At 35.8% G+C, this 22,178-nt stretch overlaps 3 protein-coding genes across 3 annotated transcripts; 1 reads left to right on the top strand and 2 right to left on the bottom strand.

Moving 5' to 3' along the window:
* Window positions 1-30: 30 nt before the first annotated feature.
* On the bottom strand, window positions 31-1,067 carry LOC148192158 (uncharacterized). The gene is made up of 2 exons (XM_088099937.1): window positions 558-1,067; window positions 31-481 (listed from the first exon to the last, which is right to left on the bottom strand). The coding sequence occupies exons 1-2, from the start codon at window positions 732-734 to the stop codon at window positions 179-181; spliced, it is 480 nt and encodes a 159-aa protein (XP_087956063.1). The 5' UTR covers window positions 735-1,067; the 3' UTR covers window positions 31-178.
* A 7,692-nt stretch (window positions 1,068-8,759) lies between these two features.
* LOC148192157 (uncharacterized) lies at window positions 8,760-15,470 on the top strand. Its single transcript, XM_088100021.1, has 5 exons — window positions 8,760-9,840; window positions 10,150-10,562; window positions 11,058-11,283; window positions 11,662-12,033; window positions 15,382-15,470. Exons 1-5 carry the CDS (start codon window positions 8,760-8,762, stop codon window positions 15,468-15,470), a joined length of 2,181 nt encoding a protein of 726 aa, XP_087956147.1.
* Window positions 15,471-15,984: 514 nt separating this feature from the next.
* On the bottom strand, window positions 15,985-18,937 carry XTH30 (xyloglucan endotransglucosylase/hydrolase 30). Its single transcript, XM_047297941.2, has 4 exons — window positions 18,660-18,937; window positions 18,430-18,530; window positions 17,684-17,892; window positions 15,985-16,666 (listed from the first exon to the last, which is right to left on the bottom strand). The coding sequence occupies exons 1-4, from the start codon at window positions 18,865-18,867 to the stop codon at window positions 16,144-16,146; spliced, it is 1,041 nt and encodes a 346-aa protein (XP_047153897.1). The 5' UTR covers window positions 18,868-18,937; the 3' UTR covers window positions 15,985-16,143.
* Window positions 18,938-22,178: the final 3,241 nt, after the last annotated feature.

Genomic DNA, 22,178 nt, shown 5'->3' with positions numbered 1-22,178 from the left:
CCACTTAAAGTAACAATACAATTAAATGAAATTAAATGACACACATTATCACTGTAATAACTCACCAACATTAATAAAACACACATTACATATAAGCCAAGTTTCAAGTCTGATAACATTAATAAAAAACACATTACATATAACCCAAGTTTGAAATCTGATCACAGATGACACAGCATCAACCAACTTTCACCAACATTGCTAATACAATTACATTCAAAACAAATATGACAAAGATCATCCCCACCAACAATTTAAACCACTTATCTAACTTAACTAAACTTTTCTCTATACAACCCAGTCTGATCTTTGGACAATATGTTCCTTCCATTTGCAACACACTGTCTTCCATGCTCATCACACCCACTTCTTCAGTTCTTTCACTATCAGTCCTTTCTTCTACATTCAGCCATTTTCCTTCATTTCCTTCGTCAATGCACCACTTGAAGAAGTTGCAACCAACCAATTCTCCACTCCCACCCTGTTCAACACCAACACACACACCTTCGTCAAAACCCAAATAAATAGACATACATTTATTGTGATATCAAACTGACCTTGAAGTTAGGGCAACCCCAGAATTTTTTCCCCTTGTTCTTAGGGGTTCTCGCAGTACGAAACACTGCACTGTGACCACAGAGGCATCTTGGGTTTCCATCGAAGCTCCTAACACTGCCACTACTGCGTTGCATGGCCGAACCCAAACATTGGCAAGAGGAAGATGAACGAGACATCCTTACCACCTCCTCAACAGTGCTTGCCCAAGACGTAAGACACCAGCTCTGGTTCACCAAGACGAAACACGATCCTCTCCAACAGGAGAATATACTTTGGATGAGATGGGATGCCCTTAAATGTTAGGGCTTCGTAGCCTACGTGGATAAAAACAACAAACAGTCAATTTTAATGCACAATGCCACGTCCGTAAATTGAAAAATCCAGCTCACACCATTTTAACGCCGTTTCACAACACTTAACGGTTATGGCAAAATGTGCTCACTTTTACAAAAAATATGACCCAATTGAGACAGAAAAAAACTTGAGGACCCAACTGAGATTTTCATACAAACTTGAGGACCAACGAAGGGTTTAAACCTTTCATAAAAGTGATTTTTGAATTAAAAATTAAAAAAAATGGAATAAATTTAATAAAATTGCTAGGATATGATTTTCATTTATGAAATAAAATTCTCGGAACGAAATTTTTGGAACAAATAATATACATTTCAAAACAAACTTTTTGGAAGGTATATAATAATTTTTAAAAAGAGTTTTTTCAAATGATGTAATGAAAGAAGATATTTTAGTTTCATTTTGTTAATATGGGGTGTAATTAGTAATGATGGAGGTGGAGGAAGCGAAAACCTGAAATTTTGTATAAATTGGATTGATATAATATGTATTTGGGCACTAGTTTAAACCAAAAGAAAATGGGTGTTACTCCCTCCACCACCACATTTTCTCCCTCCACCTCCCCAATTTTATTACATATTTTTTAAATTACAAAACTAACCTTTTATAATTACAAAAATAACCTTTTTACTTTTTAATCCTAATTATTTACTTTAACCCTAAAATCTATCTTTCTACCCCTCCTCACCCACCTCCCAACCCTCTCAGATTCTTACTCAAACTCCATCACATCTGTTTCTCATCTTCCATCTTTCCTTCATATCCATTATTCAAAAATAATATATCAAAAAATATAAATTATATTATTTAAATATCTTCAAAATTAATATAAAAAAACTGTAAAATATAAACCGTATAATCTTTAAACGGATGTTGACATCCGTTGACGGATGCTCACATCCGTTTAAAGATTATACGGTTTATATTTTAGGGTTTTATTACGCACCTTCACACCTCTGAACCAGCACCTTGAAGCATCACCACACTCACGACTGAAGATGAATTGCTTTCCCCACTTTCAATCTTACTAAACACAAAGTCCATCACACTCTCACGTCACAATTCTGTAAAAGAGAAGACGAAGTGGAACATGAGAGACAACCCAAGGGTAGTGAAACGTAAGAGACAACCTGGAAAAAATAATAAAAAGAAAGAGGGAAGAATGATAAAGAGAATAAATGTCCATATGAGATTTTAAATAATATTAACCCTAAAATTTTAATAAGGGTAAAATAAGAATGAAAAAATAAAGAAAAGGGTAAAAAGGGAATAGGGTGATGGAGGAAGCAAGTTATGGTGGTGGAGGGAGTAACACCCAAAGAAAATTTAACTAACCTAACTAGTATGACTTAGTATATAAATCTTATTCATAGAAAAACTAGATGGAAGTAAGTGTAGGTTATCAAGAGTTTTCTTCTGATAAAACATAGTAACAATAAGATGAAATATATTTACATTTATTTAATACATATTACAAGAATAAAATAATTATAAAAGAATAAATTTATATATGTATACATTTTCTAGAAATAAAACAAAATATGAAATGAAGGTTAAAAATTGTGTATGTCAAAATATTATTTTTCACTAAAATAAAATAATGGTGTTGAATAGGTAAATATTTCTACTGGTTGGTCAAGAAATAGCTGTTAAATTCTTCAATGGTTACGCGTGACAGCTTAACTGCAACTATCAGAATTCAACAACTGCTTTGCCTCTTAGAAATTGGTAACATTTCAGATCTTACTTACGCAGCTACTAACACGTAAGAATTTGAAATCTCAAATTCTTTTCATAAACTATTCTCTTTTATGCTCTTATGATTTCGAATATTCACCATTAGGCTTCAGCTGCTTTTTGAAATTGTTGATTTGCTGTAACATCTAAAATTTTAGGTTTTAGATTTACTTTATTGGTTTTTGAATTTTCGTATGATTTTGACCAAATTCTTTCCATTGTAATATTAAAGTAGGTAATGGTATTAGTAGTTTTAGAAGTTTTGGACTGTGTTGTTGTTATTATTTTCGTTTGCATAATTATAAACAGTAAATTTGAATCAAATAATAAGTGTATGTCTTTCATATTATAATAATATCTATATATTTATTTCAAAAGTCAATTACAAATAATATGTAATATTTTTTTATACAGGTTTACTTTCTTCAATATCTTACAAAATAAACTCATTCCATATGGCAAATAATTTTACACGAAAATTCAATAATGATTCATTTTAATATTTCAATAAATACCTCAAATCATATTAATAATATTATTACTTTAATTTAAATATACTTAAGCAAAGTTAAATATCAAGATCCACTATAATAAATAAATGTCATATAAATGGATATATTAATTATTTAACATACTACAATAATTATATATTTATTTGTAATAGATATTGTTTCTATCATGTCCCATTCTCTCACATGATTTATAAATCAAGATTTAAAATAATTTAAATATTTCTTATTCTTTTCAAATGTTTAAGTGTTTTTTAAAAACAAAATTATGATGAGATTTCATGTTTGAAAATGAACAATATCTTAAATGTGTGATGATGAATCTTAATAATGTTACTAGACATACTTAAGATTGGAATGGTGTCAATTGTTGGATTAAAAATGAAACATTTAATCTCTTAAACTTTGAGGAAAAATTTATACTAATAAAAATTGAGATTTAAAATTGTTTGAATACTCTTTGGACAATACTTGGAAATTGGATTAGAATAAATAAATATATATATATATATATATAAACATCATCCTTTTTAGTTTATATAAAAGATATAACTAAATTCATAAATATATTTGGTTCTTATCTTCTTTCACACTTTCTGTCACAATCGTCATAATCCCATCAAATTAACATTCAGTGATGTATCGCTAATAAGAACCCCAAACATGGTTATTTTAATAAAATCCTAAGTCATTTCAATTGATGTTGGACCAATAAGAAGGTAGTTAATATGAATATTAATTAGTGTAAGCTAGCAACAGGTAGGTTCAATGTCATTTCAAAACCTAAAACTTTTGTGGCACTAACTTCCACAGTGGTCGCTCTTAATCTTTTTAATTTTCAATCACTTTGACGATTTCTAATTACTTTTCTTCTTAAATACACAACCAACAACGTTTGGCCCCTAGAAAAGGAAAGACAATGCAATTTCCCAACGTTGGTGATAATAACTTTGGGCCATGTTTGGCGTTTCAAAGCAATTTTAAACTTTCGGAAAATTAATTTGAGTAGAAGAGAACAAAATATTTACCACAATATTTATTAAGTGTTCGTACATAAATAAGTAAAAAAGAGATAGTTAATGATCAATTAGTTATGAAGTTGCTAAAGTTTTCTTTCAATAGTTAATATATTACTCTTAAAAGTTTAATAATAACTAAATTAGATAATTCTCGAAAATCTATTCTTATGAGAAGGAGATTTTCAAGAAAGTAATTTCGTTGGAATTCTGATATAAATACTTTCTTAATTTAATTTATCTTGTACAGTTTTTTTTTCCTTGTTACATGTTCTCTCCAATTTTTCTGGATTACAAGTTAATTTTATTTACTAATTTTTGTGTGTACTAATTTTGGACTTGAAATATCAGACCACCACTAAATACTAATATCTCATATCCTCATATGTTTTTGTGCAAGATAAATCATCAATATATTTAGTTATTTCTGAAAAAATTCAAAAAATAATATTTCAATTTATGAAGTCGAGGATCTAATTCCTGCTTAATCGTTCTATACTCTCGAGTCTTAGTTTTCAAACTGTTTATAGAAATCCTTGAATCTTTTAGTTTGCTGAGGAAGGTACTTGTACTCTCATACTTAAGTCAACATTTTTACTTAATGATTCATTAATAAAATTGGGTTAAAGAAAAATATCTTTTATCTCATTCTTAACTTATATTTATAAACTTTGTACGTTTCTAATTAAATCAGACCATTAATTATCCAAAAATAGTCTTTATTATTATTAATTTTCAATAAATAACTTTTACTGTTTTATTAATTATTCATTAATTACCTTAATTACTGTCTGGATTAGTAAATTGTTGGCTGACGGATCCCTCGGTTCGTTGACATACTGGCATACAGTAATAAACACTTAAAAACTACTCATTCCTTTACATCTAAATAGAATGGCACCCCGTTATTCCTTTTAAAAGTCTCCTTATATATTAAAATTAAAATTATTAGAAAATACAACTTAATAATTCTAATTTTAAGAAATAAGTATCTGTAACAGAAAATTAGATAAGTAGAAGTGGAATTAGGCAAAACTTTAAACATATAAATGGATGAAAAAAATGATTAAAAATAAAAATTCTCATTGAAAGTTATAATACAATATTTTCTAATAATAGAGGTGAAGTTTTAGTGTTTATAAATATTTAATATATAAAGAGGATAAATATTTACATTCCTTTATTATTTTCAATTATATTTTGAAACCAAAAAAATAATATACTGTCCAAAATATTAAAATTGATTACTGTGTAATCACTTATCACTTTTTCATATAAGTACTGTTGTTAATATTACTTTTTTTTTCTTTAAAATATATGGAGACACCGGTAATAAGGGAAATATATATTTAATACTTCTATTTTACTCTTAATTATATTAAAAAAAAAATAACGGTCCAAATATTAAAAGTAATTATAACCAATTATTTGTTTACGTAACTATGATTCTTTAATATTATAATAATATTTTTTCTTTAAAATATATAGAAACACGAAATACCTATTTTTCACTGGTATTGAATAATATGTACATATTTTTATGATTAACAAATTAATTGGTTTTGTTGAAATCAAAATATTAAAAGGGTAGGCTGAATTTAAAACTAAATTGAATAAACCTTTGAATTATTCGAGAAATTTGAGTTCAAATATCATGCAAAAATTTTGCATAGATACAACTTTTGTGTTATTTCTATCTAATGAAAAATATTTTTGAAGTTATTAAATTATATATATATATATATATATATATATATATATATATATATATCAAAATATAAAAAATATCTTAAAGGTGTTTTTTCTTTTTTTCAGTAAACTAATAAAACATGTACTCAATTTTTGTAGTTAGGGAGAATGTGAGACCCTGAAAATTACTCTGTAAATTACCTGTCACATTACCATTAATGCACCCCTCAATCCATGCCTTATCTCATTTTAAACCCATCTCCAAATCTGATAAACCCTCTGCTGTCACTGAAACCGAGTCATATCATTCTCTGAAAACGCACATGGCTTCACATGCACACACGCCACGTGTTGCAGAAGAAGTTTCCAGTTCAGAATTTAGTGGGCACGTGTCAGCTTGGGGTACGTTCGCTCAAACGAACGTGACTTTCACAAAACTGGATTTCCTAGAATTCTCTCTCTTACCTGCATCACTCATCTTCTTCCTCACGAAACACACCCATTCATTTTCTCCAACTTCTCTCTAGAACTTCCAAGCTTCTCTCTACTGTAACCTCTCATTTTATTCTCCAAATTCCATTTCAGAACCATAGAAACGTTTCCAGAGACGTGGACGTTAGTTCAGACCGAACAGAATTAGATCTTAAGCTGGTAAGTTCTTTTCTCCAGTAGCTCTTCTATTAGGGTTTCATTCGAAACCATGTTCTCGGTTCATGCATGGACTGTATCTGAAAATTTTCTGGTTTTGATGTTTAGATCAAGTGAGAGTGTTGAGTGAAATTGAGGGTAGAAAGCTGTAAGAGACGAACCCAACTTTTGTATTAGGGCGTACACTGCTAACCGGGTAAGGGAAGCTTATATGTTTAATTTATACTGCATGTTGTATGATCTGAGTTGTATGTATGAAGTTTGAGCTGTTATGAACGTTCTCTGATATCGGATATGATTTATGGGTTGTTGAACTGTATGTTGGTTTGATACGTATGAATGATGGATGAATACTGTAATGTATGAGTTATTAATATGTTGATGGTTGAATGTGAATTAATCTGGAAATTTGTTAAGTTTGAGAAATCTGAAACTGAAATCATCCCCTTTGATAAATGACGCTCGTCATCGTACGGTCTTAGACCGTTCGGTTTCCCTTAAAATCACTTAGAAATGGAAATCTTTCATTTGGAAAGAATTCTGCTCGAGAACGAGCGTCCCCATATGGATGTCTGAGCGTTCGTTCAGCTCAGCTGTTATAAATATTTGAAACTTTATAAATACGTAACGCTCGGTCTTTAACCGAAGCGTTCGCCCTTATAGCGTTCGGCCTTCTGTCGAGCGTTCGTCTTTGATAGCGTTCGACCTTAAGTCGAGCGTTCGTTCATGATAGCGTTCGACCTTATGTCGAACGTTCGTCCTTAGTAACGTTCGGTCTGATACCGAACGTTCGTTTAAATGACGCACGGTATTCTACCAAAGCGTTCGTCCTAAACAGCGCTCGGTCTTATACCGAAGCATACGTTCAAAATACTGTTCGTTCCAACATTTGAATATTTATCCTCTTACGTTCGTTCAAATACTGGCATCAGTTCATTTAATTGGTTAAACAGAGAGTTACATCCGTCCATCCAGCACTGTATTTGAACGTTCGTCCTATTTTCTTCAAAGGACTGAACGTTCGTCTTTTTTGTACTCTTAAAGTTAAAGATGAGATTGATTATGAATTATGATAAATTACAGTGCGAACGTTATATTAAGTGATTTTATGATTATGGAATTTGAACGAGCGTTCCAAGGAGGAACGTCTCAGATATGTGGAATATTGAATTGGTAAAGTATGACTATGGTTAGCTAATGCTGGCTTGGTCCATCCTGATATTCCGTGATGCTCATCTTCACGTAGAAGGGAGTAGTCATGTGTGGGAATGGCAGGAGGTCTTTCGTATCCCTCACTTAGCAGGGGCGAAGGGTTAACCTCGAGTGGCAGCTGTTGAGGGTATCCCAGTTACTACATCACTCGGGTGCAAGGACGCCTGTAGCTACATGGTTCATACAGTCCGGACAGTCGTCTATTATATACTTATAAATTACTATGATGGATTATGTTCAATTGTATGTCATGCGTGTGCATTGAAAAGTTGAACGTGTATGTTGGATGTATGAATTAAATATTATAAGCTTACCCTTTCGTTTTCCTTGTGTTGTCAATTGTCCATGTACGTTCGTCCTGTTTTGCAATGATCATCCGTTGTGGATGTGAGCAGATGGTGGTACGTCCCTGGAAGAAATACTGGAAGGAGAAAATTTGGAAGAGGCGAATCTAGTTGGAGTAGAAGTGAAGGCCGAGCCTTAGAGCGCTCGATAGATTAGAATTATGAATTGTTAGCTTAGTTGGACGTTCGGCTAAATATTTTGTAAAGCCGTTCGTCCTAATTATCCCTGAACCCTATTTTGAGCGTACGTTATTTGTATCTAAAACCGATCGTTATTTAGCGCTCGTTGTTTTGAGTTGTATATTGAAACTCTGCAACCTTAAGCCGTTCGGCTTTTGAACTCTGCTTTATTAATGTAAAGACTGCTTATTTACTGTTAATTGTAATTAATTCTAAATTATGGTAATTACTATATTTTGGGATGTTACATTAGTGGTATCAGAGCAGTTTTGTTCTTATAAGGACACTGTAGGTTATGAGTGCACTATGTTTTTGCTGTGTGCTTATTGCTTGTTTAACGAGTTATTGTTTTTAACTCTTGAACAATTCTAACGCTCGTTTTCTGATGAACCAGAGAACCTATGGCGCCTAGACTTCCTCCTCCCCCACCGCCGAATGATACTGACGCGTCCAACAACGCTAGGCTGTTGGAATCCGTGATAGATAGGTTGCAATAGCAGAATAATACTCTGATGGAACAGAACGCCACTCTGATGCAGCAAAATCAGAACGCCATGCAGATTATGGAGGCCGCTCGCGCCAGTTCGGAAGCCACGCAGAGGCAATTGATGGACATTCTTGCTGCTACCAGAGGCACGCCAGGAGCGTCCTCTTCCAATGCCACCCAGCCCAATACAGAATGGAGTTTGGAAAGTTTTCTACAACATCATCCTGCCAAGTTCAATGGAAAGGGACTTCCGGATGCAGCGGATCAATGGCTAAGGGACATGGAGAGGATTTATGATGCCAAAAGGTGCCCAGACGACAACCGTTTGGCATTTACGGAATATTTATTAACTGGTGAAGCTAGTCACTGGTGGGCGAGCGCCAGAGCCATTCTAACGGACGCTCAACAGCTGATTACTTGGGAAGTTTTTAGAAACAAGTTCTATGAAGAGTACTTCCCTGACAGCGTCCGCTTTGCCAAGGAAGTTGAATTTCTGCAGCTCGTCCAAGGAGGTATGTCCGTCTCCGAGTATGCCAACAAATTCAAACACCTTGTCAGATTCAATACTATGGCCACCAGTGAAGAGTGGCAGTGTCGGAAGTTTGAGAACGGGCTGAGAAGTGATTTGAAGGTATTGATTTCAAGCTTGTGCATACGAACGTTTTCTGCCATGGTGGAGAGGGCCAAGGTGTTGGAGAAGAACATTGTAGAGGCGGAGAAGTACAAGAAGCAACAACAGGGTGTAAGGGGGCCAATCGTAGCAAGGAATAATACCAGTCAGAGGAGATTTCCTTACGCTCGTCCAAATCAGCCCACGAACGCAAGCGGATCGCAAGCATTGGTTCCTGTCGGACCGTATGGGCAGCAAGGTGGTATTACTTGTTTTCAGTGTGGAGGGCCGCATTACCGTTCGTCATGCCCTCAATTGGTGGGTGGAAGACATTGCACTCGTTGCGGAAGGAATGGGCATGTGGCGAACGAGTGCAACTCTGGAGGTCGAGCAGTAATGAGACCACCAAATTCTGGAAGGAATCAGCCGAGAGGGGGACGAGCTCAAGCAGTGGGTCGAGTGTATGCAATCACTGGAGCGGAGGCAGCGAGCTCAGGTACGCTCGTCACTGGTACCTGCTTACTTCATGGAATACCTTGCTGTGTGTTGTATGACTCGGGGGCAACACACTCCTTCATCTCGAAGGCGTGCGTTGAAAAATTGGGGTTAGCAGCGAGTGAGATGCAGTTTGACCTGGTGGTGTCAACACCAGCAGCTGGTGAGGTTAGGACGTCTACCATGTGCGTTAGATGTCCTATTGAGGTAGAAGGACGTAGATACAAAGTGAATCTCATCTGTTTGCCTCTCAAAGATTTAGAGGTAATTTTGGGAATGGATTGGCTGAATACCAATCGCATTCTCATAGATTGTGGAGCTAAAGAGTTAATTTTTCCTGAAGAAGACGAGGAGGATTTGGGTGTGACGCTCGGCCAGTTGAAAGAAGATATTATGGAGGGAGCTGCTTGTTTCCTCATTATGACGCATGAAGATCAAGAGCTGGGAAAGTTGAGGCAAGAACGAACGTCCGTTATTGGCAGAAAAGAACGAACGTTCGTTATTGGCAGTAAAGAACGAACGTCCATTTTGGAGGAGTTTCAGGACGTTTTTCCAGAGGAAATACCTGGGTTACCTCCTGTTCGGGAAGTTGAATTCACCATTGATTTGGTGACGACAGCCGCACCTATCTCAGTTCAACCATACCGGATGGCGCCTGCAGAGTTGGTTGAACTTAAAAAGCAGATCGAAGAGTTGATGGAGAAGCAGTTTATTAGACCGAGCGTATCACCATGGGGAGCGCCTGTGCTCTTGGTGAAAAAGAAGGATGGCAGCTCTCGGTTGTGCATAGATTACAGACAATTGAACAAGCTGACCATCAAAAACAAGTACCCGTTGCCAAGGATTGATGATTTGTTGGATCAACTGTATGGGGCAACGGTATTTTCAAAGATAGACTTGCGTTCGGGATATCATCAGATTAGGGTGAAAGAGGACGACATCCAGAAAACAGCATTTAGGTCTCGTTATGGACACTACGAGTATGTAGTGATGCCATTTGGAGTGACGAACGCTCCTGCAGTGTTCATGGATTATATGAACCGCATCTTCAGACCTTATTTGGACAAGTTTGTGGTCGTTTTCATAGATGATATTCTCATCTACTCTAAGACACAAGCCGAGCATGAAGAACACTTGAGGGCAGTGCTGAGCGTGTTGAGGGAAAAGGAGTTGTATGCAAAACTGTCCAAGTGTGAATTTTGGATGAATGAGGTACAGTTTTTGGGCCATGTGGTCTCGGCTGAAGGTATTTCAGTGGATCCTTCTAAGGTGAGAGCAGTGTTGGATTGGAAGAGCCCGCGTTCGGTCACAGAAGTGAGAAGTTTCGTTGGGCTTGCTGGCTACTACAGACGCTTCATAGAGGGATTCGCCAAGATAGTGGCTCCACTTGCCCAATTGACTAGAAAGGATCAGCCGTTCGCCTGGACTGATCTGTGTGAGGAGCGTTTCCAAGAACTGAAGGAAAAACTGACGAGCGCTCCAGTTTTGATAATTCCAGACACGACCAAACCTTTTGAAGTGTACTGTGACGCGTCCCATCAAGGGTTGGGCTGTGTGCTTATGCAAGAGAGACGAGCGGTAGCATACGCGTCTCGTCAGTTGAAGATTCATGAACGCAACTATCCAACGCACGATCTGGAATTGGCAGCGGTCGTCTTTGCATTGAAGATTTGGAGACATTACTTGTATGGATCCGTCTTCCAAGTCTTTAGTGATCACAAGAGCCTCAAATATTTATTTGATCAAAAGGAGTTGAATATGAGGCAAAGACGTTGGTTGGAGTTCTTAAAAGACTATGAATTTGAGTTGCTTTATCACCCAGGAAAGGCCAATGTAGTGGCGGACGCTCTAAGCAGGAAGGCAGCGCATGTATCGTTGATGATGGTTAAAGAGCTAAGTTTAGTGGAGAGTTTTCGAGACCTAAGGTTGCAGTTCGAGTTGGAGCCGAAGAGTATTAAATGCTGCACCTTGAGGATATCAAGTGATGTGTTCGACCGAATCCGGATGAAACAACGAGAGGATGAAGAATTGAAGAAGATTTTAAGCGCGCTCGGTACGGATCAAGCCAAGCATTTCAACGCTGGAACGGACGGCATGTTGCGTTACATGGGACGGACGTGCATTCCCAATGATGGCGAACTGAAGCGGATTATCTTGGAGGAAGGACATCATAGTCGTCTCAGCATACACCCCGGTATGACTAAGATGTACCAAGATCTTAGACGCTCGTTCTGGTGGCCTGGAATGAAGAGTGATGTCGCTCGTTTTGTGGCATCTTGCTTGACCTGTCAACGTGCAAAGGCTGAACACCAACGACCAGGCGGCTTGCTTCAACCATTGGAAATTCCAGAGTGGAAGTGGGACAGCATTTCTATGGATTTCGTGACCCATCTACCACGTACGGTTCGAAATCATGATTCAATCTGGGTAATCGTGGACAGATTAACAAAGAGCGCCCACTTCCTAGCAATGAACTTGAAGATGTCAATGACAAATTTGGCTAAGTTGTACATCAAAGAGATCGTTCGTCTTCATGGAGTGCCTTCAAGCATAATTTCTGACCGAGACCCGAGATTCACATCTCGGTTTTGGCAATCGTTACAAGGCGAGTTGGGAAGCAAACTGCAGATGAGTTCAGCGTATCATCCTCAAACGGATGGTCAGTCCGAACGTACCATCCAGACGCTGGAAGATTTACTGAGGACGTGCGTCCTAGATCACTTGGGCGCCTGGGATGAAATACTGCCGCTAGTGGAGTTCACGTACAACAACAGTTTTCAAGCTAGCATTGGTATGGCGCCGTTTGAAGCTCTCTATGGAAGGAAATGCCGAACGCCACTGTGCTGGTTCCAGGAAGGAGAGAACGTGCTAACTGGACCTGAGCTCATCCAGCAAACGACTGACAAAGTGAAGTTGATCCAGGAGAGGTTGAAGACGTCCCTGAGTAGGCAAAAATCTTATGCGGATAGAAGAAGGAGGCCATTGGAGTTTGCTGCAGGGGATCACGTATTCTTGAGACTCAACCCAATTACTGGAGTAGGCAGAGTCGTTCGTCCAAAGAAGCTGTCGCCAAAGTTCATAGGACCGTACCAGATTTTGAGGAAAATTGGACCAGTAGCTTACGAATTAGCATTGCCACCTCAACTATCAAATCTACATCCGGTTTTCCATGTGTCTCAACTCAGAAAGTATATAGCCAACCCCTCTCATGTCTTAGAACTGGAAGACATTCACCTACAACCGGATCGAACGCTGGAGTTGCAACCAGTTCGTGTTGAGAACGTTCGCACAAAATTACACAAAGGGAAGGACGTTCGTTTAGTAAAGATAGTGTGGGACGCTAAGACTGGTGACTCAACTTGGGAAGTAGAGAGTGCGATGAGAGACTTGTATCCCCACCTATTCACGGGTAAGTTTTAAATTTTCGAGGACGAAAATTTTTGTAGTTAGGGAGAATGTGAGACCCTGAAAATTACTCTGTAAATTACCTGTCACATCACCATTAATGCACCCCTCAATCCATGCCTTATCTCATTTTAAACCCATCTCCAAATCTGATAAACCCTCTGCTGTCACTGAAACCGAGTCATATCATTCTCTGAAAACGCACATGGCTTCACATGCACACACGCCACGTGTTGCAGAAGAAGTTTCCAGTTCAGAATTTAGTGGGCACGTGTCAGCTTGGGGTACGTTCGCTCAAACGAACGTGACTTTCACAAAACTGGATTTCCTAGAATTCTCTCTCTTACCTGCATCACTCATCTTCTTCCTCACGAAACACACCCATTCATTTTCTCCAACTTCTCTCTAGAACTTCCAAGCTTCTCTCTACTGTAACCTCTCATTTTATTCTCCAAATTCCATTTCAGAACCATAGAAACGTTTCCAGAGACGTGGACGTTAGTTCGGACCGAATAGAATTAGATCTTAAGCTGGTAAGTTCTTTTCTCCAGTAGCTCTTCTATTAGGGTTTCATTCGAAACCATGTTCTCGGTTCATGCATGGACTGTATCTGAAAATTTTCTGGTTTTGATGTTTAGATCAAGTGAGAGTGTTGAGTGAAATTGAGGGTAGAAAGCTGTAAGAGACGAACCCAACTTTTGTATTAGGGCGTACACTGCTAACCGGGTAAGGGAAGCTTATATGTTTAATTTATACTGCATGTTGTATGATCTGAGTTGTATGTATGAAGTTTGAGCTGTTATGAACGTTCTCTGATATCGGATATGATTTATGGGTTGTTGAACTGTATGTTGGTTTGATACGTATGAATGATGGATGAATACTGTAATGTATGAGTTATTAATATGTTGATGGTTGAATGTGAATTAATCTGGAAATTTGTTAAGTTTGAGAAATCTGAAACTGAAATCATCCCCTTTGATAAATGACGCTCGTCATCGTACGGTCTTAGACCGTTCGGTTTCCCTTAAAATCACTTAGAAATGGAAATCTTTCATTTGGAAAGAATTCTGCTCGAGAACGAGCGTCCCCATATGGATGTCTGAGCGTTCGTTCAGCTCAGCTGTTATAAATATTTGAAACTTTATAAATACGTAACGCTCGGTCTTTAACCGAAGCGTTCGCCCTTATAGCGTTCGGCCTTCTGTCGAGCGTTCGTCTTTGATAGCGTTCGACCTTAAGTCGAGCGTTCGTTCATGATAGCGTTCGACCTTATGTCGAACGTTCGTCCTTAGTAACGTTCGGTCTGATACCGAACGTTCGTTTAAATGACGCACGGTATTCTACCAAAGCGTTCGTCCTAAACAGCGCTCGGTCTTATACCGAAGCATACGTTCAAAATACTGTTCGTTCCAACATTTGAATATTTATCCTCTTACGTTCGTTCAAATACTGGCATCAGTTCATTTAATTGGTTAAACAGAGAGTTACATCCGTCCATCCAGCACTGTATTTGAACGTTCGTCCTATTTTCTTCAAAGGACTGAACGTTCGTCTTTTTTGTACTCTTAAAGTTAAAGATGAGATTGATTATGAATTATGATAAATTACAGTGCGAACGTTATATTAAGTGATTTTATGATTATGGAATTTGAACGAGCGTTCCAAGGAGGAACGTCTCAGATATGTGGAATATTGAATTGGTAAAGTATGACTATGGTTAGCTAATGCTGGCTTGGTCCATCCTGATATTCCGTGATGCTCATCTTCACGTAGAAGGGAGTAGTCATGTGTGGGAATGGCAGGAGGTCTTTCGTATCCCTCACTTAGCAGGGGCGAAGGGTTAACCTCGAGTGGCAGCTGTTGAGGGTATCCCAGTTACTACATCACTCGGGTGCAAGGACGCCTGTAGCTACATGGTTCATACAGTCCGGACAGTCGTCTATTATATACTTATAAATTACTATGATGGATTATGTTCAATTGTATGTCATGCGTGTGCATTGAAAAGTTGAACGTGTATGTTGGATGTATGAATTAAATATTATAAGCTTACCCTTTCGTTTTCCTTGTGTTGTCAATTGTCCATGTACGTTCGTCCTGTTTTGCAATGATCATCCGTTGTGGATGTGAGCAGATGGTGGTACGTCCCTGGAAGAAATACTGGAAGGAGAAAATTTGGAAGAGGCGAATCTAGTTGGAGTAGAAGTGAAGGCCGAGCCTTAGAGCGCTCGATAGATTAGAATTATGAATTGTTAGCTTAGTTGGACGTTCGGCTAAATATTTTGTAAAGCCGTTCGTCCTAATTATCCCTGAACCCTATTTTGAGCGTACGTTATTTGTATCTAAAACCGATCGTTATTTAGCGCTCGTTGTTTTGAGTTGTATATTGAAACTCTGCAACCTTAAGCCGTTCGGCTTTTGAACTCTGCTTTATTAATGTAAAGACTGCTTATTTACTGTTAATTGTAATTAATTCTAAATTATGGTAATTACTATATTTTGGGATGTTACATTTATGACCATATATGTATATATATAAGTTTTGTCCGTATAAAATATAATTGGAAATTAAAATATAAAGTTATAGGGTATACGTAGTGACTAGTGACCAAGGCAACATGATGAATGACCAGCCATGCATTTTTTGACACACAAAATATTTGGACTTATTCTTTCGCGCACTCATCGATATATTCTCCACCTACTAATCAAGCCATATATATACTAACACAAAGCATAACACCAAAATACATTCATTAAAAATAAAAATAAAGAACAGATATAATGACTATAGTTTATTTATGCCTCTCAACAAATAAATATTATCTCAAAATACCCACAAATAATAAAGCCATAAAAAATGGACACTATTATATACATCTCAGTATTTCAATAATCACATATCACCCTCATCGGTATCAACCACCGCATTAGTTGTACGGCTCTTCCGCCGAGACTGCCGGCGGTGGCTGCCACCGAATCTCAACCTCCCGGTCTCCTTAAACCTTTGTTTCTCCGAGGGTACAATGACACACTCGGGTGGTGGCACGTTGTACCTTAATGTGTCATAGCAATACGAATAGTACATGTAACGTTGGCGGAACCGCCGCATGGCGAGGCGGCGCATGGGAGTGACGGCGGCGTAGTCTTGAGCCTCGAGATCCTCGTGTTGGTCGTAGCAACCTTGGCGGTCTAAGATCTCTTGGACGGGGTCGACAGAGCAACCCTTAAGGACTAGGTCCTTAAATTGGGTCACAAAAGGTGCATACTTATAGTTTACTTTGTATTTACCACCAGATGTTGCCCAATTTGATGCATCCCATATGGTCGCATACAGTGACATCGGCTTCGATGGGTAATCACCTCCCATTTTCTCACTTCGTAGCACTTCTCTAATTGGAACTTCATCAACGTAAAAACTGCACCAATTCAAACATATAGTCATAAAAATAATCAATTAAACAAACAAAAAAACAGTATAGTATATATTCCCGTGAAATAAAAAAGATTTGCCAGCTACGTTAGTGTTGAGTTAGGTGGGAATTATGGGAACGGGGTTTGGCAAATGGTATAGGAATCTATGAGCTTGCTTTAGTTCGGTAATCTTACAAAAAAATGGTGGCAAGTTTTGGAGAGATTAAACAAAGAAAGATCACATGTTTCATTACAATAGCAACTGCCTTCTGATTGTGGTATAGAATTTTAAATTAGGCTTTTCAAAGGGAGATATTTGAAAGAAATTGTAGAAGTGCATGATTGATAATTATAATTAGGAAAATAATGCATTTTTGGGCACCCCACAATTAGGCAGATAATAGGGTAGAGAATAAATTAAAAGGTTTGGCAAGCCATTATAAGGAGAAGGACCGTGATGGATACGTATGACTCAAAACAAAAGAGTCATATCAGATGTGTGTTATACACAAAAACATAAGGATAAGCACAAATTTAAGTGGGGAAAAATAGTGGATGATTGTTTAATCTATCATCATCGCCGTATACATAGGTGAATTAAAATAAGAATAATTTAAAAAGGCACATCAAACAAAATTCAAGTTGGCCATGAGTGTGGGCCAATTATACCATAGACTCAAACTGGGAAAATAATCATTGAATTCGAAACCCACACTACCATCTAAACCATCCTTTTAGTAATGAAAAGTATATGCTTTTGAACCTTCCTAGCTCACCCAACCCAAACCAGACCAAGTTGTTGTTGTTGTTGTTGTGGGCGACGCATCCCACACGCAACCCCAAACCCTTTCCTTCCTCACGTTAAGTCAAACAAAACCAATTCAATACCAAAACACGCCACGTTAAAGTTGAATCCCATGGCATGCCTAAAAAGTATTTCAAGCACAAAAAACCCACTCAATACGTATCAACACACAATTAATGTATAATCACGCCGCATAAATACACAAACAAACCCTTACATCACATTCTTCGCTGTCCAAAGGATGCTGTATCTGTGGTATTCTTTCGTCGGATCGAACCACAAACGGTAACGCTCCTCGCGCCCACGGTTCGTACTGCCGTTGCCGTATAAGTTCGTCTGAAACCGCCACGGTTTTCCGGCGATGTTTCCGAGGAATTCAAAGTCCAACTCATCGTGCGACTTCTCGAACACATCACCGTTTGATGTCTGTACCATGAAAGGAGAAAAATTAACCAACCATGATAACCATGAAACCGTGCATAAGGTTATTAAAATGTATTCATACCTAATTTTTCATAGTACAAAAAGAAAATACTGAAACAATAATAATAATAATAAATAATTGCGACCACAATTCAATCTTTGTTAAACCAAACATGCTATACTGAGCCACCATTCGTAGTTCACCGTTTGAACAGTTCATTAAAAAAACTAAAAAAATTCTGACGTAAATTGAATGGAGTTCACCGACCATCAATCTGTTTTTGACTTTGCTACAAGTTCGGTAGTTTCTCCAGCAAATTAAAGGACGTTTGACTAATATTTAGCGTGTTTTACTGATCATAAAAAAAGTAAAGATAAAGAAGATGAAGAAGAATTAAAAATCCGAATTCATGTTTTCTTAAAATGCATACCATTCCCCCCAGAAAATCATTTTAATTATACAACCACTTTAAAAAAAAAAATATGAAGTCTACAAATTTTCCTTCTCAATTTGCTTTTAAGAAAACATTGTTTACTTACATAAAAGGCCACGCAAAGACCGGCAGTATAATTCGACGGTAACTTTATTCTGGCGCTGAAGAATCCATAGTTGTACATATTAGACGATATAAAACCCGAACCTGTTTCGTTAAAGAATGATGAGAAAGAGAACATAGAAAACGAATAAAATAAAACATAAAACCTTAATTAATTTGTGATCGTTCGTATATGTTATTGCGCGTGACGACGTGTAACTGAAAACATTTTACCTGTGTAGCGATCGAGGAGGAGTTGTACGCCGTTGCCATCGGCGGAGCGGACAACGTTGCTATCTCCGAAGAGCGGAGAAAAACCATCCTTGAAGGGTATAGTAGCGAGGTCGAAGGCTGCGTTAACGAAACTGAAGAGAAGCAGAGAAAGTAGCAAAAGAAACGAAAGTTTGGGTATTGACCCAACACAACGTAACATACGATCCATACTAATTTTATTTCAGTTTCTCTCTTCTTCTTCTTCTGTTTTTCTCTCTCCACCCTTTCTTTTCTCCCTTTCACTCTATATTTATACACAATAAAAATCACATTAAATCACTACGGACAAAACAACATTGATATTCACTTATTCGTTTTTTTTCTTTTTTTTGTCCAAACTTATCCTTGACCGGGTGGTCAAATTACCAGGCTGCCACTGTTCTAGGTTGCATTTTTTTGTGGGCGCAAAATTATGAATAAAAATATTTTATAGCTTTAAGGAGAATATGTGCTTATCGTTAGGTTGCTGCTATCATTGTTGGATTGAACAGATATTTTTATTGTTTAAGGGTAAGTGCTATTTTGTGAACCTTTTGGGGTGGCACCAAATATGGTGGTGATAAGGATTCATAATTTGTAGTGTTGAATGTGTGTACCAAAGGAGGTTTCAATTAATAAAAATAAATCATAATTTAGCATGATGATGACCCGATATATGAATTTAATTTTCTCGAAAACCCTTAGATTTTTGCACTAATATTGTATGGTGTTGGTTACATTTCACATCTTTGGTGGCATTATATATGACAAAATAATTGAACCGACCCATAACAACTATGAAAAGAAAAAAAAAAGTCTTAGTGGAGGGTGATGGCTTATGACCTTCACACGTGTACTACAAGGTGGCAAAGAGCCTTATCTAGCTTGAATTTTAAGATTATGTGTCTTTCCTCGTAAGTTTTCTAAACTAATCATACATGGTGTTGGTCAAACCACAAAATGGTCAATGATTGGTTTTCAAGGTTAAGAAAGTTTTTATTCTATTTGATTGCTAAATATTCAAGCAATTTCACTGTGGGAATTTTTTGTTCAACCTTTTAATTCTTTTTGTTTCCTTTTTTTTAAAACATATAATATTTTAAAGGGTTATTAGAATATGCCAAGCTTGTGACTTGTGAGATGAATATATTGACCAGCTCAGTTTCAAAAGCATCACACCACCAAAGAAAAAACAAGTTGAAGAATATAAAGAGATAATTCTTTGAAAATTTCGTATACGAGAAAAAAAAAATAGAGGAGCTGGTTTAGAATAAGGAATTTTTTTGGTAATAAATGTGACAATGTGAGGGCATTATCGTCTACTGAAAAGATTAAGCCAACGCGAGAACTTTGTAGAAGCGTGTGAATATGATATGCCTCTCGTAATGGAATGGAAAGATAGGGGCCTTTTAGTAAAACAGGTTCGGTCTCTTTTAACGTCAATTTGAGTATTTGGAAGATAAAGATAGAGAGATAAGGAAGAAAATATTGAATAGGTTAAATAAAGTAATGGAAATGGAAAAAAATAAAAATAAAATACGTAAGTACAGTTACTTAATTGTAGCTAAGCCATAATTGTACGTTGGAAAAAGTAAATATATAATTTAAATGTTATTTAGATTTATATCCTGAAATTTGAAATAATGAAAAAAATATATCAATTCCTACAATTAAAAAAAAATATTTGTAGCCCTTAAAATTAAAACGCTGTGAAATTTTTAAACTCTCTGTAGATTCAAACAGTTTAACATGCTGGTCGAAAGGAAATAATTTTATAAATACGTCATTCATTTTGTACATTTTTCACTTTAAATGAAATAAATCCAATATGAAAAAGAGAAATAAACCCAACATTTAAAGGGAATTTTTTTTACCAAATGAAATTATGTATATACACACACAAAAAAGAAGAAGGAATTTCTAACTTCAAAAGCGTATCTGTTTTATTAAAAGAATAATTTTCTTGTTTTTCTATAAAAAAATGCCTTTGCTAACGTTAAATCATTAATCCTAAAATTAAATTGATTTAATCTATCTTAACATCGTATTAAATGGCACAACTATTTACAGAATGGCCACAACCGTCTTGCCTTTGTTGGTTAAATAAATAGATCAAATCCAAGCATTTCGGTGTTTCACAAATACTAATAATTAATTTTCAAACCTTTTACTATGGAAAATAGCTGATTTGATACAAGATTTTTGCACTTATTACTATTTTTTGTTGCATATACAAATTTCGTGAATATTTTATAACTAATCAGACAGAAAACGAAATTTTACTTTCCTATGTAATTATCCCCATTCACTTGATTATTGCATCCATTCAATAAATAATATAAAAGGAAAGAAATAATTTATAAATTTGTTATATTTAGACAATTTTTTCAATAAATATCTGCAGAGAGAAATAAGATAACATAAGCTTAACTTATCTTATTAATAGTTTTTCTATCTTGTTAACCTATGCACCATTCATATAATAGTAAAGTTTTTAAATATCTTCTTTAATCAATCAAAATCTTAAAAAATAGAAAAATTTTAAATAATATTTCATTATAATTAAAATTGATTTTAATTTAGTGATGTATATGTCTTTATATATATATTTTAAAATTGCAAGCATTGATTTTGTATTCTTATCACAAGCAAAGGTGATTCTATATAGAAAATCATCATCTAAACTATGTTCAAAAGATACTTTCACTTTCGTTCACAGAAAGGCAAATTCAGCTTTCACGATAGGAAACTGTTTTTGATCTTACAAGAGTTGAAAATGGTAAAAAAGGATTAAAAAAAAATCACAGCATATAAAATAGTAGTTTAAATAACAATGGTCGTGAATAGGAATTGGTACATGCAAGTAATAGAAATAGAAAGATATTTATATACTGGCTTATTGACATAGTAAAAATAATAGAAAAGATGAAAGAAAGAAAAACAGTTAGAAAATGAGAATAAACATAGACATCATTAAATTAAAAATAAAATTTAATTATAATGAAAATATCTTTTAAATATTTATAATTTTCAAGACTTTTGTTTTTAAACACTCTAATCTTTGTGCGCTTATAGTGCGTAAAATGTTTTTTTCTTCATAGTTTTATCAATTCAATCATTGCTTTGATACAATGTAGACTATGTTTTTTTCTTCATAAATTCATTGACACATAATCGATTTGCCTTTCTTTAATTCCTATAAACATTAAAAGTACAATATAAATAATGTTAACTATAAGATTACAAACACGAATACTCAAAATTCGCGTCAGCAATCTAGAGGATGATATGAAATTATTCACATGTTGAATTAAATTTTTTTATTTTAACTTTATATAAGCATGATGCAAAAGATGTGATATTTTATGATTCAACGTTTCAATTTTGTTAATTTTATAAAATTTATTAATAAAAGTAAGTGTACAAGATTATTCTTAGAGAAAGATGTGGTCTATCACTGTTTGTTAGTCTGCATTTGTTCGAAAGATTTATATTTCAAAT

This window comes from Vigna umbellata, chromosome 10, assembly GCF_029865625.1.
Source record: "Vigna umbellata cultivar VRB3 chromosome 10, Vumbellata_1.0, whole genome shotgun sequence".
Lineage (NCBI taxonomy): Eukaryota > Viridiplantae > Streptophyta > Magnoliopsida > Fabales > Fabaceae > Vigna > Vigna umbellata.
The sequence above is the reverse complement of the archived record's forward strand: the minus strand, read 5'-3'. Positions and strand labels throughout refer to the sequence as shown.